Source organism: Petaurus breviceps, unplaced genomic scaffold (genome assembly GCF_028583685.1).
Source record: "Petaurus breviceps papuanus isolate PSGF00001 unplaced genomic scaffold, PetGlider_PUasm1.0 140, whole genome shotgun sequence".
In the NCBI taxonomy this organism is placed as follows: Eukaryota; Metazoa; Chordata; class Mammalia; order Diprotodontia; family Petauridae; genus Petaurus; species Petaurus breviceps.
In genome coordinates this window covers 47,084,103-47,110,543 of record NW_027185698.1, presented here as the reverse complement: position 1 = coordinate 47,110,543, position 26,441 = coordinate 47,084,103, and the positions used below count along the sequence as shown (strand labels likewise).

General features: G+C 40.3%; 1 protein-coding gene across 1 annotated transcript; it reads right to left on the bottom strand.

The window, feature by feature from the left end:
- Positions 1-1,118: 1,118 nt before the first annotated feature.
- Positions 1,119-26,204, bottom strand: LOC138150809 (transmembrane emp24 domain-containing protein 11-like). Its single transcript, XM_069074268.1, has 5 exons — positions 25,377-26,204; positions 8,841-8,941; positions 5,672-5,797; positions 3,564-3,710; positions 1,119-1,811 (listed from the first exon to the last, which is right to left on the bottom strand). Exons 1-5 carry the CDS (start codon positions 25,738-25,740, stop codon positions 1,662-1,664), a joined length of 888 nt encoding a protein of 295 aa, XP_068930369.1. The 5' UTR covers positions 25,741-26,204; the 3' UTR covers positions 1,119-1,661.
- Positions 26,205-26,441: the final 237 nt, after the last annotated feature.

Below are 26,441 nucleotides of genomic sequence, written 5' to 3'. Positions count from 1 at the left end.
ATTCAAACCTGCAGAGATCCTTGTGGATCCTGACTCTTTTATCCAATAAGTTAGCTATCCTTCCCACCTTTGTATCATCTGCATAGTTGATAAGTAAACCATCCATCCTTCAGCCTTCATCATTTTATTGCCAAAATTTTAAATATAACAAGGTCTAGAAACAGATCCATGGGGCACTCTGCTTGAGACTGCTTTTCATGGTATCATAGAACACCATTAATGACAGCTCTTTGGGTCTAGCCATTCAACAATTTCCAAATCCACATAAATATACAATCACCTAATACAAGGATATTTAACCTTTTTTGTGCCATAGAACCTTTGGACAGTCTGGTGAAGCCTATGGACCCCTACTCAGAATAATATTTTTAAATATATAAAATAAAATACACAGAAAGTCAATTATTTTGAAATATACTTGTCAAAATATTTTTAAAATAAGCTCATAGGACCCAGGTGTAGCAGCAAGCACCCTAGCATACCCAGGGTGACTCCCAACACGACTCTTAGATCTGCTTTTCTAAAGGAAAGCAACTCAAAATGGGTTAGCAATCTTGCTTTAATTAAACATATGTCAGTTACCTAGTTCAGGGGAAAAAGGTTAGCACCCCAAACTTCAGAGAATACAAACAAGTTACAAGCAGAAAACAAATACAGAGAAATATCAGCAGTCAGGCTTCCAACTCTCTGACCATTACATCCATACCTAGTCAGTTACCAGAGACAGAAGCACCAACATCTGAGTTTTCAAAATCGGGGAGCTCAACAGCTGCCCAGAGTCTCATCTGGTAAAATCACACAAATCTTCTCAAAGTGAGCCCCAAAGCAAAACCTCAGATCAGGGTATATATAGGGTCAGACAATGTTACAACCCTCTTGACCCCCTGCCCAATCACAAAATACCAAGGTGTGTGTGTTCCTGAAAAACAAGCCTCCCGACACAGGCTCCAGGTGACCACATTCATCCTATTAGGGGGCAGAGTATATTTTCAAATCGAGGAAGGTTCTCAGAGTCACTTAAGCCTATCAAAGGGCCAAGGGGCAGGGAAGATCTTAGATTCCCTTTCCCATAACACCAGGTTAAGAACCCCTGATTCCACATCTCCTTTTCTGTCTCTTGATCACTCTATCTCTGTCTAATGGCATATTCTCTCCATCTCTCACTGTGTCTCTCTCCCTGTCTTTCTCTGTGTCTCTGTCTCTCTCTGTCTCTGTCCCTATCTTCTCAGTGGTTGCAGCTGAGATATAGTCTTTCTGAAACAAACTTTTGAATCTCCTTGGAATAAAGGTGTTACTATTATAAAAGGAACATTAAGAGAAAGAAAATATTCCAGTAAAGTGCATTGGAATTATTTATCATGAAGAGTTCTATAGTTGACCCATATCAAGGTTAAGATGAGCACTGGATCCTGTCCTGCTGCACTTCCTCCCCACCCTGCTAGCAAATAAAATCCAGAAGCTTGGTTATTGGCTAAACTTTGCTTTTGTAATCATGGTTTATTTGCCGGAGGGTGTTATGATGCTCATCAAACAGAGATTTAATTTCAACTTTTGATCCTTTGAAATTCCCCACAAAGTAATACATATTTATGCATTTTGTTTTATTAACTTAGACATTATGCAAATCATTGTACAGTTTATTTGCCTCTTTTAACTTCATTTCAAACCAGCTTTTTAGCTATAAAGAAATCTTTAAGGGACTTCATTTGGAAAATTCCAACCGAGATAAGGATTAACATTTGAGCGAGAGCCCACCATAAAACATTGTTGTTTGTATCTTCACTGGTCATTCGGAAATTTTCTTCACGTACCTATTCGGGAGGAAAAAAAAAGAGCAGATTTAGTTTCATAAGGGTAGGTAAAAATGCATGCTCTTTGGGGGAAAGGCTCTGTATAAATTCAAGGTAGTTTTATTATCAGGCAATGATCTGTATGTATGCACAAGAAACCTGTTCTAATATTATGAGCAGCAGTGTGCTGTTTAACCAAGCATCAAAAAGTAAGGTTCAACATTATAAAATACCACAGTATATTTCCACATGAAATATCAAGAAAGTAACACATAGGGGGTGGCTAGGTGGCAAAGTGAGTAGAGCACCCGCCCTGGAGTCAGGAGGACCTGTGTTCGGATCCAGCCTCAGACACTTGACACACACACACAAAAACTAACCGTGTGACCTTGGGCAAATCACTTAACCCCAAATGCCCTACCCTCCCCCCTCCAAAAAGAAAAAAAAAAGAAAGTAACACGTGCTTTATCCGATTTATGCTACCAATAGCCAATATTACATATACTCATCAATCAGCTAGATTCTCTGTCTTCTAAGTAGAGACAGGATCTGTACCTGTTGAGTTCTACACAGTGGTAGGGCAAACACATATTTTGGTGGATAATAATAATAATTATTATATTATTACATAATATAATAATAAAAACTAGCATTTACATAGTATTCTATTTTACAAATATTACTTTATTTTATTCTCACAACACTAGGAGGTAGATGCTATTATTATTATCCTCATTTTACAGATGAGGATATTGAGGTAGGCAGAGGCCAAGTGATTTGCCCAGAGTCCTATAACTAGTAGGTATCCGAGGTCAGGTTTAAATCGAAGTCAGGTCTTCTGGACTCCAATTCCTGCTTTCTAGCCATCACTTCACCCAGCTGCTTCCATACCGTGTTTCCCTGATAATAAGACACTGTCTTATTTTTTTTGGAAAGAAAAACACCAGAGGGCTTATTTTCAGGGGAGGGCTTATGTTGTCCTGCCTCCGCTCTCCTCCGCGGCACTGCTCTCAATGGCGCCAGCAAGCAAATCACTGGGGAAGAACAGGATGACGCGCTCACTGCTGCAGCTCTGATTGGATGCAGCTCGGAGCACGGCGTGCGTTTCACGGGGCGGGGGGGAATGGTGCATACAGAGGGTACCGTAATGTAGCGTGTAGTGCAGAGGATCACCTTCACTACAGTAGCAATCTCAATAGGGCTTATTTTCGGGGGAGGGCTTATTTTAGAGGAATCTTACACAGTAAGGGGAGGGCTTATTTTTGGGATAGGTCTTATTATCGGGGAAACATGGTAGTAGAAGGAAATGTGTGTCAGTCCCCTCAGCAGATCTCTCCCTCCCTGCCTTCCCCTTGCCCAGGTACTATGGGCTGCATGCTCCAGAGTGGGTATGGCTAGAATCAGGACAGAAACAGAGGGAAGGAAAGCATGAGTTGTCCCTGAACTAGTCTGCTTATTCACAGGAGTGGACTCATGCCAAAAAATGCTTGCCCATTTACAGAATTGATAACTGGAAGGGACCTTATAGCTCATCAAGCCCAATCCCCTCATTTTAAAGATGAGGAAATGGAGAAAAGAGCCAAGCTAGGAGCTAAGCCAAGGGTGCCCAGCTAGCAAGCACACCAGTCGAATCTGGATTGAGCCACTCAGTCAAGAAAAGAGTTCCTGAGAATAGTGGATTTATTTTCTCCTGCTCTCATGCAGCTTCTCCCAAGGAGTCTACATGGCCCGGTACAGAGAGGAGAATTCCACTATGCCAGCAGCCTTACCCACCCTTTGATAGTTCTGCTCTTTGAGGATTTGCTCTATTTGCTCGATCAGATGTTCCAGTTTGTAGCTAACTTCATTAACTTTGTCCTTTGCTTGAGCAATTACTGCAGCAAGGTCATGTTCTCCAACTCGAATATCCAAGTGGATCCGCTAAACAAACAATAAAAAGAAAGTTTTCCAGATTTTTAAAACCACAGTTGACATTCAATTCTCAGAAACTGGCTTCAGTGGAAATTCTTTCCTCTTTCTCTCCTTTTTATTTCTTTATTTGCCCTCTGTCCTTCAGAAGTTTTCCTTGGTCTTCCCTTCTTCATTCCCAAGTACACTATCCTTGTTCACATTTTCCTAGAACATTTTGTCTGGATGTCTCTTTTGGTCCCATCACATGCAGCTTTGCCTAAGTCATGTTCCCCCATTAGACTGTAAGTTCCCTGAATGCAGAGACTGTGTCATCATAGAGGGATTTTTAAAATTCCCTCCAGCCATAGACCCAAGCCCATAGTGGATGCTTAAACAACAGTAGATGCTGTTAAATGAAAATCTTTCTTCACTAAATCATAGGATAACAAATGTAAAGCTGGAAGGAACTTTTAGTGATTGGTTAGTACAACTCCTTCATGTTACAGATGAGAAAATCAAGGTTTTTTTTTTCATTTTTCATTTAATAACATTTATTAAGCATCTACTACATGCCATGGGTACCTATGCTAGGTCCTGGAAATACTTCCAAAAATTAATTGATCTCTGATCTAAGCTATGTAGATAGTCTCTTCAATAGCACAAATTATAATCTATCCATGCCTTTTCATTGTTAGTCAACAGCATTTATTAAACACTTTCTATTTCTCAGGTACTTTGCTAAGTGCTAAGGAAACAATAAAAGGAGAGGGGGGAAGAATCATCCCCTGCTCTCAATGACCCCATACTCTGAAAGGAGAGACAATGTGCAAACAACTATATATAAACAAGATATAGGCATGGAAATACTCAACAGAAGGAAGGTGCTAGCATTAAAGGGGACTGAGAAAGGCTTCTTTAGAAAACTCATATATTTTCCCCTACAAGTCCTCCACTAGGGGCCAAACGTCCCCGAGGTCCATCGTCCCATAGTCCTTTGATCATCTCATTGTGCCCTCACTTCACTCCTATGCCACTCATTCTTCCTATGTCTTATCCCTAAACAGGCATCCCTCTCCATTTTACAGTTCCTCTTTATCTGTTGCCTTCCCCCATTAAACCCATTAAAATCTAAGCTTCCTGAGGGATAGATGGCCTTATTTGCTTATATTTAAATCCAATTCACTTGCAAGTCAAGGCCCTCTTCGAGAATGAAGGACAAAAAATAATAAGCAATCCTCAGTGCTTAGCACAATGTCTACCACAAGAGTGCTCTCTCTCTCTCTCTCTCTCTCTCTCTCTCTCTCTCTCCCTCTTCCCTCTCTCTTTCTCCATCAGCTTCCCTTTAGACTTCTTTATGGGACTCTGGGTACCAATAGCACCCATAGCCTGTCCTTCTACTAGCCCTCATTCTCATTACATGACCACCCTCTCTCTTTTTTCCCATTCCCCACCATGCAGAAGTTTCTCATTATAGAAGCAATACATTAAATGGTCATTCACTAACCACAAAGAGTTTGTAAACCACTCTCAGTGCCTTATTTCCAGCCTGCTTGAGAATGACTCTGGCCCTAATGACTATCACTACTATGGCCTCCATACATGTCATGCAAGTCTCTTATCCAGCAGGCCAAATACTCTTGGATTCTTAGCAGAAACAAAGAATGGGCCACCTTCCCTTCTGTATGAGTACGATTTTACTTGAATACCATTATGAATTCACCATTCAGTTTTCCATTTTTTTTTCAGGCCTGAGTAATCACAGTTCTTTCAGCCATCCCTTAGAATTATTTTCCAACCCTTTAATCAACTTTGTGGCTCTCCTTTGAATTCTTTCCAAGCTCCCCGGCTTCCTCTTCAGTTACTAAACCCAGATCTGGATGGAATACTGGAAGAAATGTCTAACTAGCTCTGAGTATAACCGTCTTAGCGTCATGCCTGAATGATGCTGTCAGGGGTTCCATTAACAAAGACATTAAAGGAATACAACTTACCAGCTTACTACCGCCGAAGGAGATGAGATTTGTAGAGTTAGATTCTAAGCAAATGATGTGCTCTCCAGGCGAGTGTGATGTGAATGTGAATGTCCCCTGTGGTCCATACAGTTTTGACAATAATACCTACAATGGAAATGTTTCAATAGTTTGTAAATCAAGTTATAGTAGTGATCCTTTTTAGGACTTTCACATACTATATTAGTCTGAATACAGGTCATTGTGGCATATAGACTCTATAAAAGGAGATTAACATACAGACATATATACATAGACACATAGACATACAAAAGGAGATTGCTTTGAAAGAAAATACACACACATTATAATAACTTACTGGAGAAAAAGTCAGTCTTAAAGTCAGGAAAACCCATATTCAAGTACTGCCTTTGACATATACTACTTACATAATCATGGATACCTCGGAAATCTCTCGGGACCTAATGAAATTCTTAAAGACTGTAAGTTACAGATTGACTGCCAGGCTGCAACAGTGGAGGGAGTTTCCATACCAGGAGTTCTCCATTTGTAAAGTCATTTTCAGTCGTGTTTGACTCTCCATGACCCCATTTGGGGTTTTCTTGGCAAAGATACTGGAGTGGCTTGTCATTTCCTTCTCCAGCTCATTTTATAGATGAGGAAACTGAGGCAAACAGGATTAAATGATTTGCCCAGGGTCACATAGCTAGTAAGTGCCTGAGGTTGGATCTGAACTCAGGTCTTCCTGATTCCATGTCTGGTGCTCGATCTACTGTGCCACCTAGCTCCATACAGAATCAAATAAAAACAAATTAAAACATGTATTTATTATAAAATATTGTAATATACATATATATATATACACAAACACACGTGTGTGTGTGTATCAGGAAGTGGAATTATTTCTTCTTCCCACTCATTTCTTGGCCATAGTGATACTAGGAAAATATTTAATTTCCATCAGTATAAGTTTCCTTAAAAGTAATTTGAATAATACACCCATTCATGGAAATTTGAGAAATGATTATTGGGAAGAAACTGGGGTGTTTTGTTGAGTTTCCCCAATAATAGGGAGTGTCCATTCCCTGCCCAAGTTCCTAAGAGAAAGAAGACACCAGGCTTTGTAATCCCCATACCTCAACTTGGTTTCAGCGATAGACTTGAAGGGTCAGGATGTTTCTTACTCCTGGGCAAGCTTCTGTGTGGCTTGAGATCAGCAGGAAATATGTCAAGGAAAGAATTTATAGCAGAGATCCCCCTTGTCAGAGTCTATATTTGTGCTATGTTCAGGGAAAATGATGGCTCCTACTAAAATCATGGAAAGTCTAAAATATTTCTTTGTGCCATGCCCAGATGGAGAAATATCGTTCTCTGGAAATGGGCTAGCAAAAATAAGGACATATATTTATTAATTAAATTAAGGAGAGGTGCAGAAGAAGTGATGATAGGAGAATTGTTCCATTGCCACCTCTTGGGAGTTATGGAAGACTATAGGAAGACGCAAGGGCTGAAGAACTTTGGGAGACAGCTAACTGCTGCCAGAAACCCTAGTGTGGCAAGTGACTCCAAGTGACTGAGGCTGTCCATACAGGCCTCTGGAGAAGGTGGGTGTCTGTCCTTAGTAGGTGTCATTATTTCCTTATGAAATATATTGTACTTTCCATTTGTTTTATTTGGCATGAAAGTAAACTTTTTATTCTTTGAGTTTTGTGAACTGAGAGCTTGTAAGGGGATGTTTTAGAGAAGAGTTTGGAGGAAAGCAATGAAGCAAATTGATGGGAAGTTACCCAACATGCACCACAGCCAGCTCTTCATGTCCTATGAGACTGATTGACACAGGAGTCAAATAAAGATGTTTTATTCATTTTTAATCTCACTACTTAAAGACTCAATCACTTTTAATGATATTTTTTCACACGATTCAATTATAAGCAGCACTTAGGTTTTATGTAAACCAGATTTAAGACACTAAAAAGTTTCTCTCTATTTGGATCAATAATTCTTTACTACTTTTCACTAGTAAGAATTCATCTCTGAAATTTGATATAGGCTATACTAGAGAATTTTGGCAATACTTTGCTGACCTTTAGTAAAACTTTTCAAGACAAAATCTGGTCAGAACTATACATTCTAATCCCCATTGCCACATACAACAAGGTAACCTGTTGTTTGCTGTAGGTGTTTAAAAAGTCTTAGAGAGGGTGGCTAGGTGGCTCAGTGAGTAAAGCCCTGGCTCCGGAGTCAGGAGGACCCAAGTTTGGTTCTGGCCTCAGACACTTAACACCCACACAAAAAAACTAGCCCTGTAACCTTAGGGGCAAGTTACTTAACCCCAATTGCCCTCCAAAAAGGCAAAAAAAAAAAAGTCTGAGAGGCTGGGAAAACCATGAGAACTTCTTTTAAAAGGACCCTAAAGAGAGAAGTAAGGAAGAACCTGCTCCCTCTGACCATTGTTCATGTACGGGACCATCCAACCTGGATGAAGAGCAAAACTTGGTGTCTAGGCTCTTTGAACTTGACTAGACAAAAAAGACCCTGGGGGTTATAAGGGTTCATTTGTACAACAGTGATCCTGCAACCAACCACAAAATTGCAAATTTATGTATGTATATGTGTGTATATGTATAAAGGACAAACATTTGTACTTTAATGTTTACTACGTAATTATAAAAATATATTTAAATTTGTACTTTAATATTTATAAAAATACATATTTAAATATATATTTTAAAATAGCATTTTAATGGTTGCAAAGCACTTTACGTACATCATCTTCTCTGATGCTTTCCACAACCCCACGAGGCAATGTTATGATTACCATAATTACAGATGAGAAAATTGAGGCTGAAACAGAAGTGACTTTCTCAGAGTCACACAGATAGTAAGTATCTAAGGTAGGATTTGAATGCAGGTTTTCCTGATTCCATGTACTATACCACATAGGTCATGAGTAGCTTTTGTTGAATGGATTCTTGTTATGTGAATCTTTAGGCATCATAAGGAGGATGGATTCTAGGCCACGTAAGGGCAGAGATCATATAGTATAGAAACTTTCTCTCTCCCAGGTCTAAACAGAGATCTCTGTAAACAGTAAGCACTTAATAAATGTTCATTGAATGTGTGCATAGATAATGTTTAACATCTTAGCTTTAAAAAGAAATGTAATGATGAAATGCAGAAACTGTTTTACCTCATCATTGTAAGTTGTAACAGTCACAAATAATCCTAATCCAGGAGCAGAGTCAAGGAAATCTTGATGTTTTATGTTCCATTGCTCTACCTTGTAATTCCCTATTTAGAAAATGCAAAAGATGTTTATTATTAAAAAAAAAGATGCAAACAATGGCATGGAACAATTATGGCCATAGTTAATGGATTCATCATTTTCATTTCATCTAAATCACAAAATACAGTAGCAGTTTTTACATGTTTCTTGGTGCCATATGTTATGTAGTATAATGAAAAAAAAGTCCCTGGAAGTCAGATGATCTGAGTCCCATTTCTGGTCCTGGGTTCTCCTTCCTCTGAATTCTCATGGTCTGTTGGTCTCTTATGCACTAATACCTTTATACTTGTTATTTTTGTGTGTATCAGGCTCTTTCAGATAGAAGAAGCTGCTCTCTCCACCAGTTTTCCCAGAGCACATGGTCTGAATTTCCTTTTACCCCTCTCACATTCTAATTTCAGCATACTTTTTCTTAAATCTATGTGTAATATTCCCCACATCCACCCCCATGAGACTGTAAGATCCTTGAGGGCAGGGACTGTGCCATTTTTTCACTTTTTTTCCCATCACAAGCGCAGAATCCTGTACAAAATGTTTGTTGAGTTATATTGGGATTATTAAATGTCTTATGTCCCCTCTTCACCTCTGAGCCAGAGAAAGCATAGTGTAATGGAAAGAGCCTTGGACTGGGGCAAAAATGGTTTGTGTCCCAATACCCTGGCTCTGCCTCTTAATAACTGGGTGATTGTATGAATCATTTCACCTCTCTCTGGGCTTTAGTTTATTTATCTGCAAAATGGGAGTAATAAAATTAAACAAGGGCTTTTGTAAGTAAATGTAAGCTTATGGTTTATGTCGTATTTAGCTCAGAGTCTAACATAGAACCAGGTACTTTTAAAGGGCATTTAACAAATGCCTTTTCAATTTAGTTCATTATACATCCTTGTTTTCCTGTACCTTCCCTCTCTAGGCAGACAGTGGATACTCAATAAATATTTGTTGAGTCTTGGACTCAGAGTTGAAAGGGACCTCAGAGATCACTTAGGTCAATGGGATTAAACTCAAACAGAAAGGAGGATCATTAATCCATGCATCAGGATTCCCACAGGCTACATATTGACTTAGTTTTAAAATATAATAATATTATCTGTGTTTTACCATATTTTTATTTAATGAAATACTTCCCAAATACATTTTAATCTGCTTCTGCCACACTTGGACCAAATGTGGCCTGTAGGCTGGGTGTTTGACACTTCTGATTGAGGTCATTAAACCTTTATGTGAGCAATGATCCCTCCTCTACGGTTTCCCAATAAGTGGTCATCCAGTCTCTGTCCAGTTCAGACCTCCATTGGTGGAAACTCCCAAGGTAGCTGAAGTCAGCCTTTCTAATTTCTATGCATTCTGCCCTGTTATGCCCCTGTGTGCCCAGTGGAACTTGGCAGGACTAAAGATAATGAGTCATAGATAACTGTGATGTCTCAGTTGTGATGTCTCTTCCATTCCAGAATTAACAGCCCTATTTCCATCAGCTAATCACTCCTCATCTGACATTGTAGTTAATGCCATTGCTGTCCTGGTCATTCCGCTCCAGACAAATCCTATGGGGTGGGGACCCTGTTGCCTCAAGGCCACATGTGGCCTTCTAGGTCTTTGGGTGCGGCCCTTTGACTGAATCCAAATTTTGCAGAACAAATCCCCTTGATTAAAGGATTTGTTCTGTAAATAAGGTCATAGGCAAGGACTTAGAAGGCCACCTGTGGCCTTGAGGTCACAGGTTCCCCAGCCCTGTTAGATTGTCAGTGGTCCTCCTACAATGTACTACCCAGAACTGAACTCCAGAGGGCCTCTGACTGGGGAAGAAGTCTCTAAGATTTTCTATCGCTTGCCTCTCTCTAGCTCAGATCACTTGGAGGTCAAAATTAATCTGATTATGCTACCATCTAGCCCACATCTTCCCATCTTGTCTGTAGAGATGCCACGACAAAAAGTGCCCTCCAGAATGGGAGATGTTGCTATTGATGCCAAGTTATTAACCAGATGTTTTCTGCATATCATCTGCTGGGATGTTTGGAAGGCCAAAGGGTGCCATCTTTAAAATTTTACTTCAATTAAATACACTTTAAGATGCTGTCGAATCAATGTCTTTTCCATTTAAAATGCTTTCCCATTTCCCTTAGTACCTGCTAACTTGTTGCATCCTGATATTGGTTGGCACTATTTATCAAACCACTCTAATAAGGAAGAATTGAAAGGCCTGGGGACAATCAGATTTGTAGAATATGATTACACTGTCATAGGAAAGAGGGATTAAGACTTGTTTTGCTGGGCCCCAGAGGCCCATACTAGGAGTGGTGGGTAGAAGATGCAGGGAAACATGTTACAGCTCAATGTAAGGAGGGATTTAATAGTCAGAGTGATCCACAGTGAAATAAGTTGCCTTAAGATGGGGGTGAGTGCCCTAATGAGGGCCAGATGACCCTTGCTGTAATAACATCCCATTATATTCATATACCATCATTTTTTCAGCAACTCACTTTGTTTCCAGACTTTTGTTACCACAAAGGAAACTAATAATGAATATTTTAGAGGGGATTCCTATTCAGGTATAAGCCAGACTAGAGTTACCTCTGATGTCCTTTCCAATTCAGATTCTGCACAATTTTCCCAGGCTGTTTTATGTCATGGAAATCTTTTTCCCAACTGTTAGTACCTTCTCACTAAAAAGCATACACACACACATATGTATATATGTGTATGCATATATGCATATAGTTGTATATATATGTACACATTATACATATATTTTACATATACCTGCTATCTCCTCTGATGTATATACATATATACATTCATACTGATATATATATATATATATACATATGTATGTACACACACATAAATACTGTCTTTAAAACAACCCATTTTCCAGATGAGGAAACTGAGACTCATTTGAAGTGGTTTGTTACTATTACAGAGCTAAGTAAATGAACTCAAACTCAGGTCTTCTGGGTGCGGCCCTTTGACTGAATCCAAATTTTGGTTACAAGTTCAGGGTTCTTTCCACTAACCAGGCAGTGAGATTAGCGGGTAATTTATATAATTTGGGAATACTTTTAAATGATAGGAGTCATAGTAGTCAAGAAAAAAATGTTACCTCATGGTCATCTATAATGTATAACTATGCAATATTACATAAAACATCAAGTCAGATTGAACCTCAAATGGGCAACTATCCATGTGAGGGGATCTCACTGACAAAAGGAATGTTCTTCTGAGGGAGGGTTTGGAAGAGATTTTCTGTAACCTACTCAAGGGAAAGACAATCAGAAGGGATAATGTGGGTCAGACTTTTCACTTCTCGGTCAATTTCAGTGTCTATGTCTGTTTCTTCAACAAAAATTCATTTGACTATGGTTTTCAAAAGACTAAGAGCTCTGGATACAAATCAATTGATCAATCCACAACCATTTATTGAGGTTACTTTGTATCAGGCACTGGGCTAAGAGTTGGAGATACAAAGATAAAGCAAAAACAGCCCCCTGCCCTCAATGGGCTTTCATTCTAATGGTGAAGGCCACATGTCTAGAAATAGTTATATCCAAGGTAGGGAAGGGAAGGAGCCAGGCACTGTGTTAAGTATTCTACAAATACTATCTCATTTGATTCTCACCTGAGAAGTAGGTATTGTTATTAAACTCATTTTACAGTTAAGGAAACTGAGGCAAATGGAGGGTAATTCACTTGTCCAGGTTTACACAGGTATTTTAGATATATAATCTATATATATATATATATATATATAACATCTGAGACTAGATTTTCTCCAGTCTTCCAGACTCCAGGCCTAGTACTCTTAGAGAAGGTACTAGTAACCAGAGCAGAGGAAATTGGTAGCGATCTACTGAAGAAGGAACCTGAGTCTTAAAGGAAGCCAGAGATTTCAAGGTTCAGTGGAGAAGAGGAAGAACATTCTAGGTATGAGAGACAGCCCACGTACAGAAACAAAATGGAGGTTGGTATGGAGGTTGGTATGACTGCACTGCAGAATGTGTGGATAGGAATAATGTCTAAGAAAAAGGAAAAGATAGGAAGGAACCATGTGGTAAAGAGCTTTAAATGCCCAACAGAGGAATCTATACTTGATCCTAGAGGTAATAATAATTTAAAAAAAAACAGTGTGGCATAGTAGAAAAAGAACTGACATTTACAAGGTGAGAGAGTGACGTGTTCGGGTCTAAGCTTTAGGAAAATCACTTTGGCATTTATGAACAAATACAAATACAGACCAAATTTTGCTCTCAAAGAATTACAGTCTGCTAAAGGGCAACTGGATGGCATGGTGAGGAGAGTATCAGACCTAGAGTCAAGAAGCCTTGTTTTCTTGAGGTCAAATCCAGTCTCAGACACTTACTAGATGTATGACTCTAGGCAAGTCATTTAACCCTGTTTGCCTCAGTTTCCTCACCTGTAAAATTAGCTAGAGAAAGAAATAGCAAACCATTATAGCATATTTGCCAAGAAAACCCCAAATGAAAAGGACCTGTATGTACAAAAATATTTATAGCAGTTCTTTTTGTGGTGGCAAAGAATTAGAAATCAAGGGGATGCCCATCAATTGGGGAATGGCTGAATAAGTTGTGGTATATGAATATAATGGAATACTATTGTGCTCTAAGAAATGAGGAGCACATGGACTTCATAATAACCTGGAGAGAATTATATAAAATGATGCTGAGTGAGAAGAGCAGAACCAGGAGAACATTGTGCACAATTACAGACACACTGTATCTGTGATGACTGACTTTGATAGACTGGGTTCCTCTCGGCAATGCAAGGTTATAAGACAACTCCAAAAGACTCATGATGGAAAAGGCTGTCCACATCCAGAGAAAGAACTAGAGTCTGAATGTAGATTGAAGCAAACTACTTGCTCTCTCTCTCTTTTGTTTTGTTCCTTCTTTCTCGTTCATTCCATTGGTTATAACCCTTTACAACTTGACTAATGTTTAATGTGAAGGTATATGTAGAACCTATATAGGATTGCATGCCACCTGTGTAGGGAGGAAAAAGAGGGGGAGAAAATCTGAAACTCAAGGGCTTGTGGAACTGAATGTTGTAAACTAAAAGTAAATAAATAATATTTTTTCAAAGAAGAAAACCCCAAATGGGGTCATGAAGAGTCAGACGTGGCTGAATAACAACAAAAGGGGTACAACAGTTACTACCTAGCTTTCTTCAAGACTCAGACCAGGTACCACCTTCTATAGGTGCTAGGGCTTCCCTGTCCCCCTCCCAAATTATCTTCTTTCTGTTCTGTATATACTGTATATGTATATGTTGTCTCTTAACTACATTAACTCCTTGAGGGCAGGTGTTCTGTTGGTTCTGTCTTTCCCTGCAACATTTGGCACATTGTAGTTTGTTGATTGACTGAATAATAAGAAACAGTATGGCATAGTGGAAAAAGAAATCAAGGAGACCTTGGTCCAAGTACTGCCTCTATTACATACTGACTGCCCTGGTTAACTCTAAGACTCTCTTGTTGCCTATTTGCTTTGGTGTAAGGAATTTCCACACCTGGAATTCCCGACACTGATAAAATCACAGAAGGTGGGGGGGGGGCAGGGGGAGGAGCAGCAGCTCATCTTTATTTGGTACTTTGTACACTTTCCATCACATTTTCACCTCTCATCTCCTCCTTTGCTTCAGCTCCAGAAGACATAAATCTGTCTGTATCCTTGAGCCTAGGCCCTTCTGTATCCTCAGAAGCTTTCCCTGCTTCACTCTTTTTCATCATCATCTCCATTTCTATTGTTTCCTTTCTGACTACCTAAAAATATGTTCACATCCCTCTCTTCCTTAAACACAAAAACCCCAACCCAACCTTTCCTTCAACCCTGCCATCCCCTCAAGTGATCCTCCTTATCCCTTCTCTCTCTCACTGCTCCACTCCAAGGAAGAGCTATCTATATATCCACACTTGTTTTTAATGCTTCACTTCCTACTTGCTCCTTAAACCTTTGTGCTCTGACTCCCCACAGTCCTGCTCCCCTGAAGCTGACTTCTAAAGCCATAGACAACTTGAATTTCTGGATCCAATGGTATTTTTCATAGTTCTCATCCTCCTTGATCTTTCTGCCAGTCCCAGCACTGCCAACCACCCCCTTCTGCATTCTCTCTCATCTCTTTGCTTTTATAGTATGCCTCTCTCCTGAATCTCCTACAGGACTACTCTTTGGGGGTCTCTCTTACTAGATCAAAGATTTGTATAAAAGGATAAGAGTGAAACAAATGAAAAAGCAGCATAAATATAAATGAACAACCATATGTAAATGTACAATCATATAAATGAAAAGATGACTAAAAGGAGGCTGAATTTTGAGTAACTAAAAAAAAGCCAGTAATGCTCCTGGAAAACAGATAATAAACATATGTCCTCCTTTTGGCAAAAAGGTGGGGAGCTACTGTACAGAATATTGCTTACATGGTCAGACATAATCACAGTATCTGGTTTTAGTTTGGTTTTTTGTTTTTACTGAACTGTTATACTTTGATTCAAAAGAGGTTTCAATTCAGTGAAGAAAGTAAAGGATGGCAACATAGGGGGAATACTATATTCAGAAATGACAGTGCTGTAAAAATGAAAAAAAAAAGTATTAATAAAACTTTTTTAAAGGCCATAAGTATTGTTTACCTATATATCTCCACCCTAAAATATCTAAGTAAAGCCTGTGACAAAGACATAAAGTTGGGCCGTGCTGTAGGAGAAGATGCCAGGGGACCCATAAAGGGGGGAGGGAATGTCACATTTTATAGCTTCTCATGTCTTTGTGACTCCCCCCCTTTTTATGGCCCATTGGAGCATCCTTAATGCAGTAAATAAAACAAATGGATATAGCTAGAAATTCACAAGACATCAACCCAAATAAATATCTTCTACATTGGCCTCTGAAAGTGGCCAAATTTGGGTTTTTAAGAGATTGATTTATAGAGAGAACAGTTCTGAAGCCAAGGGCCCTCCTCTGAGAAACCCAGGCAATTTCAGGTACAAGAACCAATAGATTCATCCCCAAGAGTCAAGGTGAGGGTTGTGAGGAAAGTCGTTTTGTCTAAACTAAACCCTGCAGGATAGTTCTCTTGACCACCAAAGGTAATAAGAATAATGACTTGTGTTAAATAGCAACAAAGAACTTTACACATCATTCCATGTATTCAAGCCTTATGAGTCCTAGAGAGGTAGGTAGTACAAATGTTATTATCCCATGTCACCTCCTATATGAAGCCTTTCCTCCTCTCTCTCATAAGTGTCTCCCCCAAATTATTTTGTATTTGTATTTACTTGGAATATATAGATATACATATATGTACATATACATACACACAGGTATACACACAGATATAAAGACATAGAAATAGAGATGTAGATATAGATGTAGATGGATATGGATATGGATGTAGATCAAGATCAAGACATAGACATAGATATAGATATAGTTTTCCCTAATCCAGCAGGTTAAATCCAGACTCAGACATTTACTAGCTGTGTGACCCTGAGCAAGTCACTTCACCTCTGTTTGCCTCAGTCCCCCCATTTATAAAATGGGGAGAATAATACCACCTACCTCCCAGGGCTGTTGTGAGGATAAAGCAAGGTAAAATTTGGAAAGTGCTTTGCCAACCATAAAGCACTATGTACATACTAGCCATTATTACTATTGCAGTGTTTTACACTCATTAAGTGTTTTATAAATCTTTGCTGAATGGATACGAATGATTGATTGGCATCTGTGCTGATAGCTGCTTTCTAAAGAAATCATTTCTGAAGAAGGACCTATCCAAGAAACACGGCTGTCATTCATTCATTCATTCATTCATTCATTCATTCATTCATTCATTCATGTCATCCTTTGGATCTAGAAGCATTCCAGTCTAAAAGAATTCTCTATTAAGATGGAAATACTGCTGGGAAGAGAAATGTTAATAACTTTCCAAGGACTGATAGCCAGCTGAGAGTACACACAGTATGAGAGTGGTTTTCAAATAATGTGTTGGGCTAAAGGTACCACAAAATGTAAGGAACTTACACACACACACACACACACACACACACACGTGTATGTATATGTCTCTGCCTTTTGCCCAGTGCACTCTTCAAGGAAATGAATAATACTGTGCCATAAACAAATTGAGCTTAAGAATCAGTGTAGTATGGGGTGGGCATAGGTGTCTGGGGTAGGAGGGAACCCTAGGAGGGAGCAAAAGGGCCCAGAAAGGAGAAAAGACGTGCTCCAGACAGACCTTGATTTCATAGTGTTATTGAGGACTGGATAGCTCGCAGAAGGACCGCTGAAAAGAGGGGGTCCAAAATAGTCATTTGGCTTCCAAAGTGTCTTTTTGGAGCAGCACAGGGAGCCTTGCTCTATCCTTACTAAACCATAGCCTTATCAGCACTCTCCAGGGGCAAGCCACCCAAGTACCACTTCCTGAAGTTGTGGTTTCTTATGAGGGGTAGGGAGGAATACAGCTTCCCCACCTCCAACCCCTAGCAGCTTCTCTGTGATCCAGAGCTGGAATATCAGCACCATCAGGGAGGCAGCATAGTCAGAAAGAGGAACTGGAAATAGCAACTGCTGCCAATTACATTGGGGCTGCCTGGGAAATCTGGTTAACTATTTTTCCTTGAGTCTGAGACTCAGTTTACTCAATCTGTAAAATGGGGATAATGTTCCTTATGTAATACCTATACCACATAAGATGGCATTACTCACATGAAGATACTGGGAGACCTGCTTCAGGGAGACAGCAAAACTAGCACATGCCTGGATATTCTACATTGACCTGTTGTCACCCTCAGAAGCAAATGCATGAGCAGTTTTAAAGACAGGCAGTGTTGGCACTGCAGTCAATGGAAAAAGACTGCTCCTACCCATAAGGCAGGCCAACACAGACACCTAGTAAACGGTGGAAATGGGCTTGGAACCTAGGACTTTTGATTACAGGTCCAGCCTCTTTCTCTTACCCCACATTGCTTCTTCCTTTGGGAAAAAAATTCTGGTCACTTGGAGATTAGCTACCTGGCACACGCATACATTATGAGGTCATTAAAATGCCCTGCATTCTCTATCAAGCCCATATTTCCCTGCAAACCATGACTCATTTGAGACACTGTGGCAGGGTGAGGCTGAGATTGATCAAGTAATGAGTCACCAGCCATCTGAATGATTACCTTTGGATCAAAGAAAAACATCAAAAACCACCCTTTTCTCTGAAGCCTCGAAGTCTTTCATCACAAAGTTGCCTGGCTGAAAGGGGGCTGAGTCTGACTCAGGGCCAGGGAGAAGAGGAAGGCTGGAAGTCGGTGGGGACAGGGATGGATAGAAGGTTAGGAGAGTTTCGGGGGCAAAGGTTTCTTCAGGTGACTGGGATCTGGAAAATCAGCCTGGCAGAAGGTCAGGACCAAGAAGATGGAGCTAGGCTTACCACTCCATGAGAAGAGAATGTGAATGAGCATTGTAGGGAAAGGGTTCCCTCTCATAGTCAATCGATATTTCCTAAGTGCCTACTATGTGCCAAGCTCTGTATAGACATTGGGGATAAAAAGATATATAATTTATAATATATTATATATATATTTATATATGCACACACAGAGAAGTATACATACAAATATGTATATATGAATACATATATAAAATTCCACTTCTGTCCCAAACCTGGATCAACCTGTTTTCTGAGGTTTGGCCCTCGTGGAGAAGGGACTTCTTCTGAGATACTGTTGGGAGAAGAGGAGAGACAGTTTCAGAGAAAGATAAGAAAGAACTTTTGAATGGAGACGGGGAAATTTCCCTGGAGCAGCAGGCATATGGAAAGTCCACCCCCACACACACACTCATCCATTGACTTCTGGTGCTCAAATCCCCAGAGATATTGCTAAGGAGGTACTGGCTCCCTCCCAGTGGAGCTGAGATCTTGTCTGTCACCTGGAAAATTCATTTATTCTTCTAACATCTCTAATTTCTATTTCCTTATTAATTTTATAAAGAAGTTTACTCACTTTCGGGGTGACCACTGTTTCTGTAACCAGTATTTAGTGGGAGGAAAACTCAGCTAGTGAGAGTGAGTTAATGTTACCTTTCTTTTTAGAAAGACCTGGCAAAGCACATTTTGTCCTGAACACCTGAGAGAGATCATCATACGCCTAGACTACCAACATTTGTGGTGTGGTAGATAGACATATTTCTAGCTGGAGATAGTAGAATGAAGGGCTGATCACCCAGCCACACCTGTTCCTCTAAGCTGAAAATTACTTCAAAAGTGCAGATTCAGCATTCAAGAAACATTGGTTAACCCCCAAATAAACTTGGCTTTAGCCCTTGACTTCATGGAGTTCACACTCCAATGGTGGGGTAAGACTTCAACATAGGTCATTATACTATGTCATAGAACATGCAAAGTACATTAGAGGGGGGTGAACAAAATGAAATCCCTATGAGGGGTCTCCCCTTTCAGACTTTGCAAAGTTGACATTGCCCTCAGGGGCAAGGATAGATATAGTATCAGGCACCAAGTAGCTGATTCACAGTCAGAAAACAGCAGAGGCAATGGACCTGGGTAGTCCATACCACTGTAGTATCTTGTTTCCTAGCTCATTTGCATAAGACCATTAGGAGAAACTTATAATTTAAAAATTGGGGGAACCCTAAATCCCAGAGCTATTTAGTGAATGATTATTGGGTGACCATAGCTTACAAAGAGGAAGATTTGGGAAAGATACTGGAAGGTCACCATAAGTTAAAGTGAGAGGAACCCAACTCTAAACCAGTAAAGGTAATCAAAGAAAAGAAAGAGAAGTTATACTTTTCTACCTAGCCTCTATCTGGTTAAGAGATTAAAAAAGAAACACCTTAGAGCCTGAAGAAAAGAATCAAATAAGAAAGATTTCTGTCACTTGTAGGCAGAGTTCCTGCCCTTTTTGGAAGAATGTAGCACTATCCCAGTTGAGGAAGTATTATTGAACAGAGAAATAGCCTAGCTATACAATGGTGTGGCCTAAATGTTGATCTAAGAGAAGACTACACTTCCATATCATTTTGCATAGTACAAGATACAAAGAAAGGCTAAAGGCAGATACTACCATGAGGAATTTCACAGTTTAACGGGGGAGATAGCATGCAAACAACCATGTACAAATAAGATCCATATGGGATAAATTGGAGATAAATCAAGAGTTTCCCTCTGTGCTTTCCATACTAGCATTAAGACAGAATCAAGAAAGTGAGAGACTATGACCTGGATTTATGGAAGGAATGTTTTGTAACCATGGATCTTCCTATACCACTTGAGTTAAATCCCTTTGTTAAGGGTTAAATTAATCTATGGCTGAGTGTTAATAAAAAGAACACCAGTGGGGACTCAAGAGCAGCTATGTTAAGAGTCTAGACACTCACAAGAATTATCCCTAGAGCCCAAGTTAGCGACAGCTTCTCTGGACAACTCCAACCTTTTCCAGTATGAGTGTAAATTAGGGGGAAGGAGAGAGTTCATAGGGGAGTAAACCCAGAGGTTGGATGGTGAAGACTGTAACCAAAGGTGGTCAGAAATGCTTTCTGGAGGGGACAGTGCTTAAATAAGAAAAGGCTGGAAAAGCAATGTGATGCCAGATAGGGGAAGGGGACTTAATGCCAGACTGATGATGGCAAGGGGAAGCCACTAAAGATTTTTGTGTAACCTAGTTAGATGTGGAAGGGTCTGTAGGAATTCAGCAGGTACAGAGGAGAAGAGAGGATCTCCCAGACAAAAATCAGTATGAGCAAAGGAATGGTAGCTGGAGATACAATGTTTTATTCGAGAGATGGGGGAGTTTTCCCTTTGGGGTGGGCATATAGGCTACATGGAGAGGAGTAATATGAAATATAACTAGAAAGGGAAAGAAGTATGAGATTGAGCTTAGTACAGTGCCTGGAACATAAAAGGCACTTAATAAATGTTGATTGATTGATTGAGATTGTGTTGGCCTCAAATGCAAAGCAGAGGAGTTTTAAGTTGGTGAGAGGAAAAAGGAGCAGCTGCCGAAAGTCACCAGGAAAATTCCCAGATGTGGCGGAGGGAGAAGGGCCGGGGGAGGAACTGAAGGAGGTGGGGCAGTGAGAGAAATTCAACTCAGCATTCAAGGTCACTTATCATGAGTTCCTTTCCTGGGGGGAGGGGGGTGGGGAGAAGAGTTTGGGCTCAAGAACCTGTTGATAAGAACAAGGCATTAGAATCCTGTTAGGACTCCTACTCACCCTCTCTCTCCCCCTTTCTTCACCATCCCCCAAAGCTCACCTGCATTTCTACCTCCTCCTCCATCTCAGAAGTTCCAACACTTCTCTGGTTATCTAAAGAATGGCTGCTATGGCTCTATGTGCTAGAACTCTCCAATGGAACAGGAGAGATAAATTGAGAAGAGAATATGGTATTATTCAATAGGAGATTGAGGAGAGAATAGAAAAACGTTATCAACATTTTTGAAAATACCACTAGACCTATGGCATGTTTTATTTCATTGCACTAAAAAGCTGCAGATTCGATATAAATTCTGACTGGAATGTAAAACATTGTATTGGATTTTCCATAAAACTCCACTTGGGGCTATAGAAGTGTGATTCTTTCCTTGAGGACACTTTAGCTCAGCTGGGTAGGATTGCGTCCCACAAAGGCAGAGAGGTAACCAGAAATTCTGGCACCTGGGGAAAGTCTCCAAGGGATTGAGGACGTACTATGAACCTGGCTGCTATTCTGAGGCCTCTGTGCAAGGGAACAGGATAGGACTGACTAGGAAGAGGTCATTTGGCATTTAGGAAGACCCACTGACCTTGACCTTCACTTCAGGGGAATGGGAAAGGGGGTTTTCTAGTAAGTCACCTGTGGTCAAAAGCAGTCCCACAAGAAAGAGGGGTAGCCTGGCCTCTGAAGTCAGTCTGCCTCAGTAGCACAGTCAATGAACTCCCCGCCTCCTCTACACTCCTGAAAGAAAGAGAGGAAAATGCCAAGCAAATGGCATGAGGGGAGGGGAGGGAAAGCAGTGTTGATCAGCTCCCTCAATATTGGGATGTAGTAAGATAAATTCAGAGGTTGTAGTACAGGGTTGATAGAGGACCACCTGGGAGGAAATCTAACTCCTCTAAATTTTGATACCTCAGAGCAAAGCCCCTGTTGTCTCACCCTAGTTACAAGTTACTGACCCACCTTTGTGTCTGAAGGTTGTATGATAGTTATAAGTGGGCACAAATTCTTTTTTCCCACACAACCCTCCTAACTGAATTTCTGGAAGTCAGGGACCCAGGCTTGTTCATCTCTGTATCATCTATGGCTCCATGCACTGGGCCCCACACAAAATCAGCATGCAATAATTGTTTCTTTGAATGAATGAATGAGTACTATCAAAAAGAACTGGAGACCTTAGTGAACTGCAAGACAAACAAGCTAGGAAAATCTTAAGCCTTATTTAGAGAACCACAGTGTTTAAAACAAGGAGGAGTAACAGGGCTACTCTCTGTAATGGGAATGTAAATTTTTAAGATCTTCCCTGCCCCTAGGCTAAAGTGCACCTGGAGCCTGGGGTGGGAGGCTTGTTTTTCAGTAGATACTTTTTGATTGGCCAGTGGGTCAATAAGGTTGTTACATTCTGTGAGCCAGGAGAAGGCTACCATGTTTCCCCCGATAATAAGACACTGTCTTATTATTTTTTTTGGACAGAAAAACACCAGAGGGCTTATTTTCAGGGGAGGGCTTATTTTAATGAACATTGACAGCAATTTTAATAAACAGGTAAATGTGAACAAAAAAATGTACCTTTATTCAATAAGCAAATCACTGGGGAAGAACAGGATGACGCGCTCACTGCTGCAGCTCTGATTGGATGCAGCTCGGAGCACGGCGTGCGTTTCACGGGGCGGGGGGGAATGGTGCATACAGAGGGTACCGTAATGTAGCGTGTAGTGCAGAGGATCACCTTCACTACAGTAGCAATCTCAATAGGGCTTATTTTCGGGGGAGGGCTTATTTTAGAAGAATCTTACACAGTAAGGGGAGGGCTTATTATCGGGATAGGTCTTATTTTCGGGGAAACACGGTATATAAGCCCTGATGTGTAGCTTTGTTTTGGGGGCTCACTTTGAGAAGTGTTCTGTGATTTGATCTGGATTCTGGGAAGCCATTGTTGAGAGCCCCACCTCGGCTTTGAAAAACCCAGATGTTGAAACACAGATGTTGATTTGGTATGGATGTAATGGTTGGACAATTTGGAAATCTGTCTACTTGATCTGTTCCTCTGTCTTGATAATTCTGTCTGTATATTCTGAAGTTCGGGGTGCTGACCTTTTTCCCCTGAACGAGGTAAACGATATATGTCTGACTGATTAAAGTAAGCTTGTTGACCCATTTTGAGTTGCTTTCCTTTAACAAAGCAGATCCAAGAACCTGTGTAGGCAGCCACCCTGGGGATGCTGGGGTGCTTGCTGCCACACTCTCTTTTGTCCTATTCAGGTCACCTCTGGAGTCCAGTAGTCAGCTTTGGCAGTGATATTTAAAGACCATAAACAAAATTTAACATGTGAAAAGGAAGGCCATCAGAATGGGGGATCGTGCCACATGAGGATCATTCTAAAGACCTAGGGATGTTTAATCTAGAGAAGAGAAGGGATAGGGGAATTGAATCAATTGAAGGAACAGATCCTTCAAGAGAAGGACTCTGCCTTGGAGACAGATTCTGATTGACTCCAGAGGAGGCTACCTCAGAGCAAGAGTAGAAGAGACAGAAGCAGATTCAAGTCTGAGATAAAGAAAAGCCTCTATAGCATTTAGAGCTATCAAAAAGTATGTCCTTTCAAGTAAGGTGTTGTCCATCCCTAGGAGGGAGGCCAGGTGATCAGTTATCAGGGATGAGGAGACAGAGAGAGACAGGCAGACAGACAGAGATAGAGCAACAGACACAAAGAGAGACACAGAGAGAGACACAGAGACACACAGAGAGAGACAGAGAGAGAATGAGATTTCTCCTCAGGTAGAGTTTGGACTCTATGGTCTCAGATGCCCTGCTTAGAGATCCTGGGAATCTATCTTGTCCAGAGAAAAGTGGCAATGGTGATTATACTGACTCAGCCAATGTACTCAAAATTAATTGATCTTTCCCACTGATTTTCTGGTCTTACACCCTTCTGAACAACCAGTATACAGAAAGCAAGACTAAGGGCGTCCAAATTTTCTTTGGCTCCCCATCCCTACATAGGCATCACCCTAGTTTGATATCTCTTTACCTGTTGCTTGAACTAACTTAGTATCTTCACAACTGGTCTCTGGAGTCTTTCACTTCTCTAATCCGTCCTCCACACAGCTGCCAAAATGATCCTATAGGAGGTAAAGTACAAGGACATTCTGTCTACCTAGTTACATCTCTACCAAAGCACATTGACAATTGTAATTTACACCTTTAAAGAGTTGCCTGAGGAGCATTTAGGTGGTGCAGTGAATAGAATGTCAGGAAGATCTGAGTTTAAATTTGGCCTCAGAGACTTACTGACTGTGTAACCCTGGACAAGTCATTTAATCCTATTTGCCTCAGTTTCCTCATCTGTAAAATGAGCTGGAGAAGGAAATGGAAAACCACTCTCCTATCTTTGCCAAGAAAACTTCAAATGGGGTCACAAAGAGTAACTGATTCTGCAGCAGCTAGGTGGTACAGGAAATAGAGCACTGGGCCTAGAATCGGAAGGACATGAGTCTCTGTGACTCTGCAAGTCATTTAACACCAATTGACTCTCCCCCCCAAAAAAGTTGCCTGGGGGCACTAACAGATTATGTGATTTATCTAGTATCACATAGCCAGCATATTTCAGAGGTTTGAATTTAATCCCTATTTTCCTGATTCCAAGGCTGGTTCTCTATCCACTACACTAGGAAGACCTTACAATATTATAGAACTGAACTTTAGAAGACAGGCACATTGTTTACAGAGCTGTAAATAGGACTGACCATCCTGAAAAGCAATTTGGAATTATTTTTTGTGACTAAAATATCTATTGACTTGTACCAGAGATCTGCCAGGCATATATATTCCAAAAAAGTCTAAGACAGAAAAAAAAGAACCATCAAACATTCAAAGCATTCATAGCAGCACTGTTTGTGATAGCAAAGAACCAGAAACAAAATATATGTCTATTTGTTGGGGAACAGCTAAACAAATTGTGGTATGTTAACAGAATTCAATATTACTGTACTATAAGAAACAGTGAAAATGAAGGATTCAGAAAAACCTGGGAAGATTTATATAAATTGATATATAGTGAAGCAGGCAGAACCAGAAAAACAACATATGCAGTGACCACAACAGTGAAGGGAAGGAGGAGAAGAGAAGGAGGAGGAGGAGGAAGAGATTTCTTAATACTCAAAATCCCATCATCCTCTAATCCATAAAGCCATATATGACATTCCACTTTGAACAGTGTGAAGTTAGCTCACCTGTGATCCAGGTGTCACTGGGAATATCCTCTATGATGCATTTCTCCTCTCTTTCTGCTACATGGAAATAGAAAGCTGATGACATTGACAAACAGAAACTAAACAATGAAAGAAAAATGTAAACTTCCATTCCTTCAGCCTTTTCCCGGGGCTCCTTTTCCAGTGGGTCAATCCTCACCATCTGACACTGTGCTGAATGACCATAAGGTATTGGTGTCTCAGTGGATAACCCAGAGAAATTGATTTCTGTGAGAAATAGCATATGGTAGTGGCACTCAGGTAGGTCATTCCAGTTATACTCACCAAATGAGATAAAAGGACCTCTGGACCCTGATACCTTTTCAAACATGCAGTCACTAAACATGGTATCACAGAGTGGAAAGAACACTAGATTTGAAGTCAAGGATTCTGTTGTTTCTTAACTGTGTGATATTAGAGAAATCAATTTTCCTCTCTGAGACTCAGTTTCCTCATCTAGTAATGAGGGCATTCAGGTAGATGACATCTGAGATTCTTACCAGCTCCGATATTCTACTTCCATGTTTTAAGGATCCCCCCCTCCCCCCGCTCTGACATTTTAGAGTCTATGTTTTGTGGTCTCTTTCTGACATCCTATGTTTTAAGATCTCTTCTAGTGTTGAAATTCTATCCTTTGCATTTTAAGGTTTGTCTAGCTTCGATGTTCTTTGTTCTAATGACACTTGAAATTCTGACATTCTCAGGTTTTAGTGGTCAATGAATACAAATAATTTAATCTATTCCCCTACTTGTTTTCCAGAACCAGGCAATTTTTATAGCTGTAGCTATATGGGATATTTCGATACAAGGTAGCACTGTGCTGGTCCCACTTCACTCGCCTTCTTTTGCATAGTTCCTCATAATCTTATCTCAATTTTTTCATGTAAATTCTTCCATGACTTTAGCCAGCTCTATGAAATAAACCTGCTGTTCTTTTGATTGATACTATATTAAATCTGCCTGAGAACTGTGATCCTTTTCATTCTATTTTTCTCATTTACGTGAGCAGTCTCCATTTTCTCAATTCTTCTGGATTTCTATCAAAAT

Bases quoted from the DNA above. Each gene is read 5' to 3' on its own strand.
- LOC138150809 (XM_069074268.1), bottom strand. From the start codon at position 25,740: ATGTTTAGTGACTGCATGTTTGAAAAGGTATCAGGGTCCAGAGGTCCT. The intron at 8,942-25,376 runs GTGAGCTAACTT...TTTTCTAAATAG, and splicing joins CAGTGACACCTGGATCACAG to GGAATTACAAGGTAGAGCAA. The intron at 3,711-5,671 runs GTAAGTTGTATT...TTGTTTGTTTAG, and splicing joins CCTTCGGCGGTAGTAAGCTG to CGGATCCACTTGGATATTCG.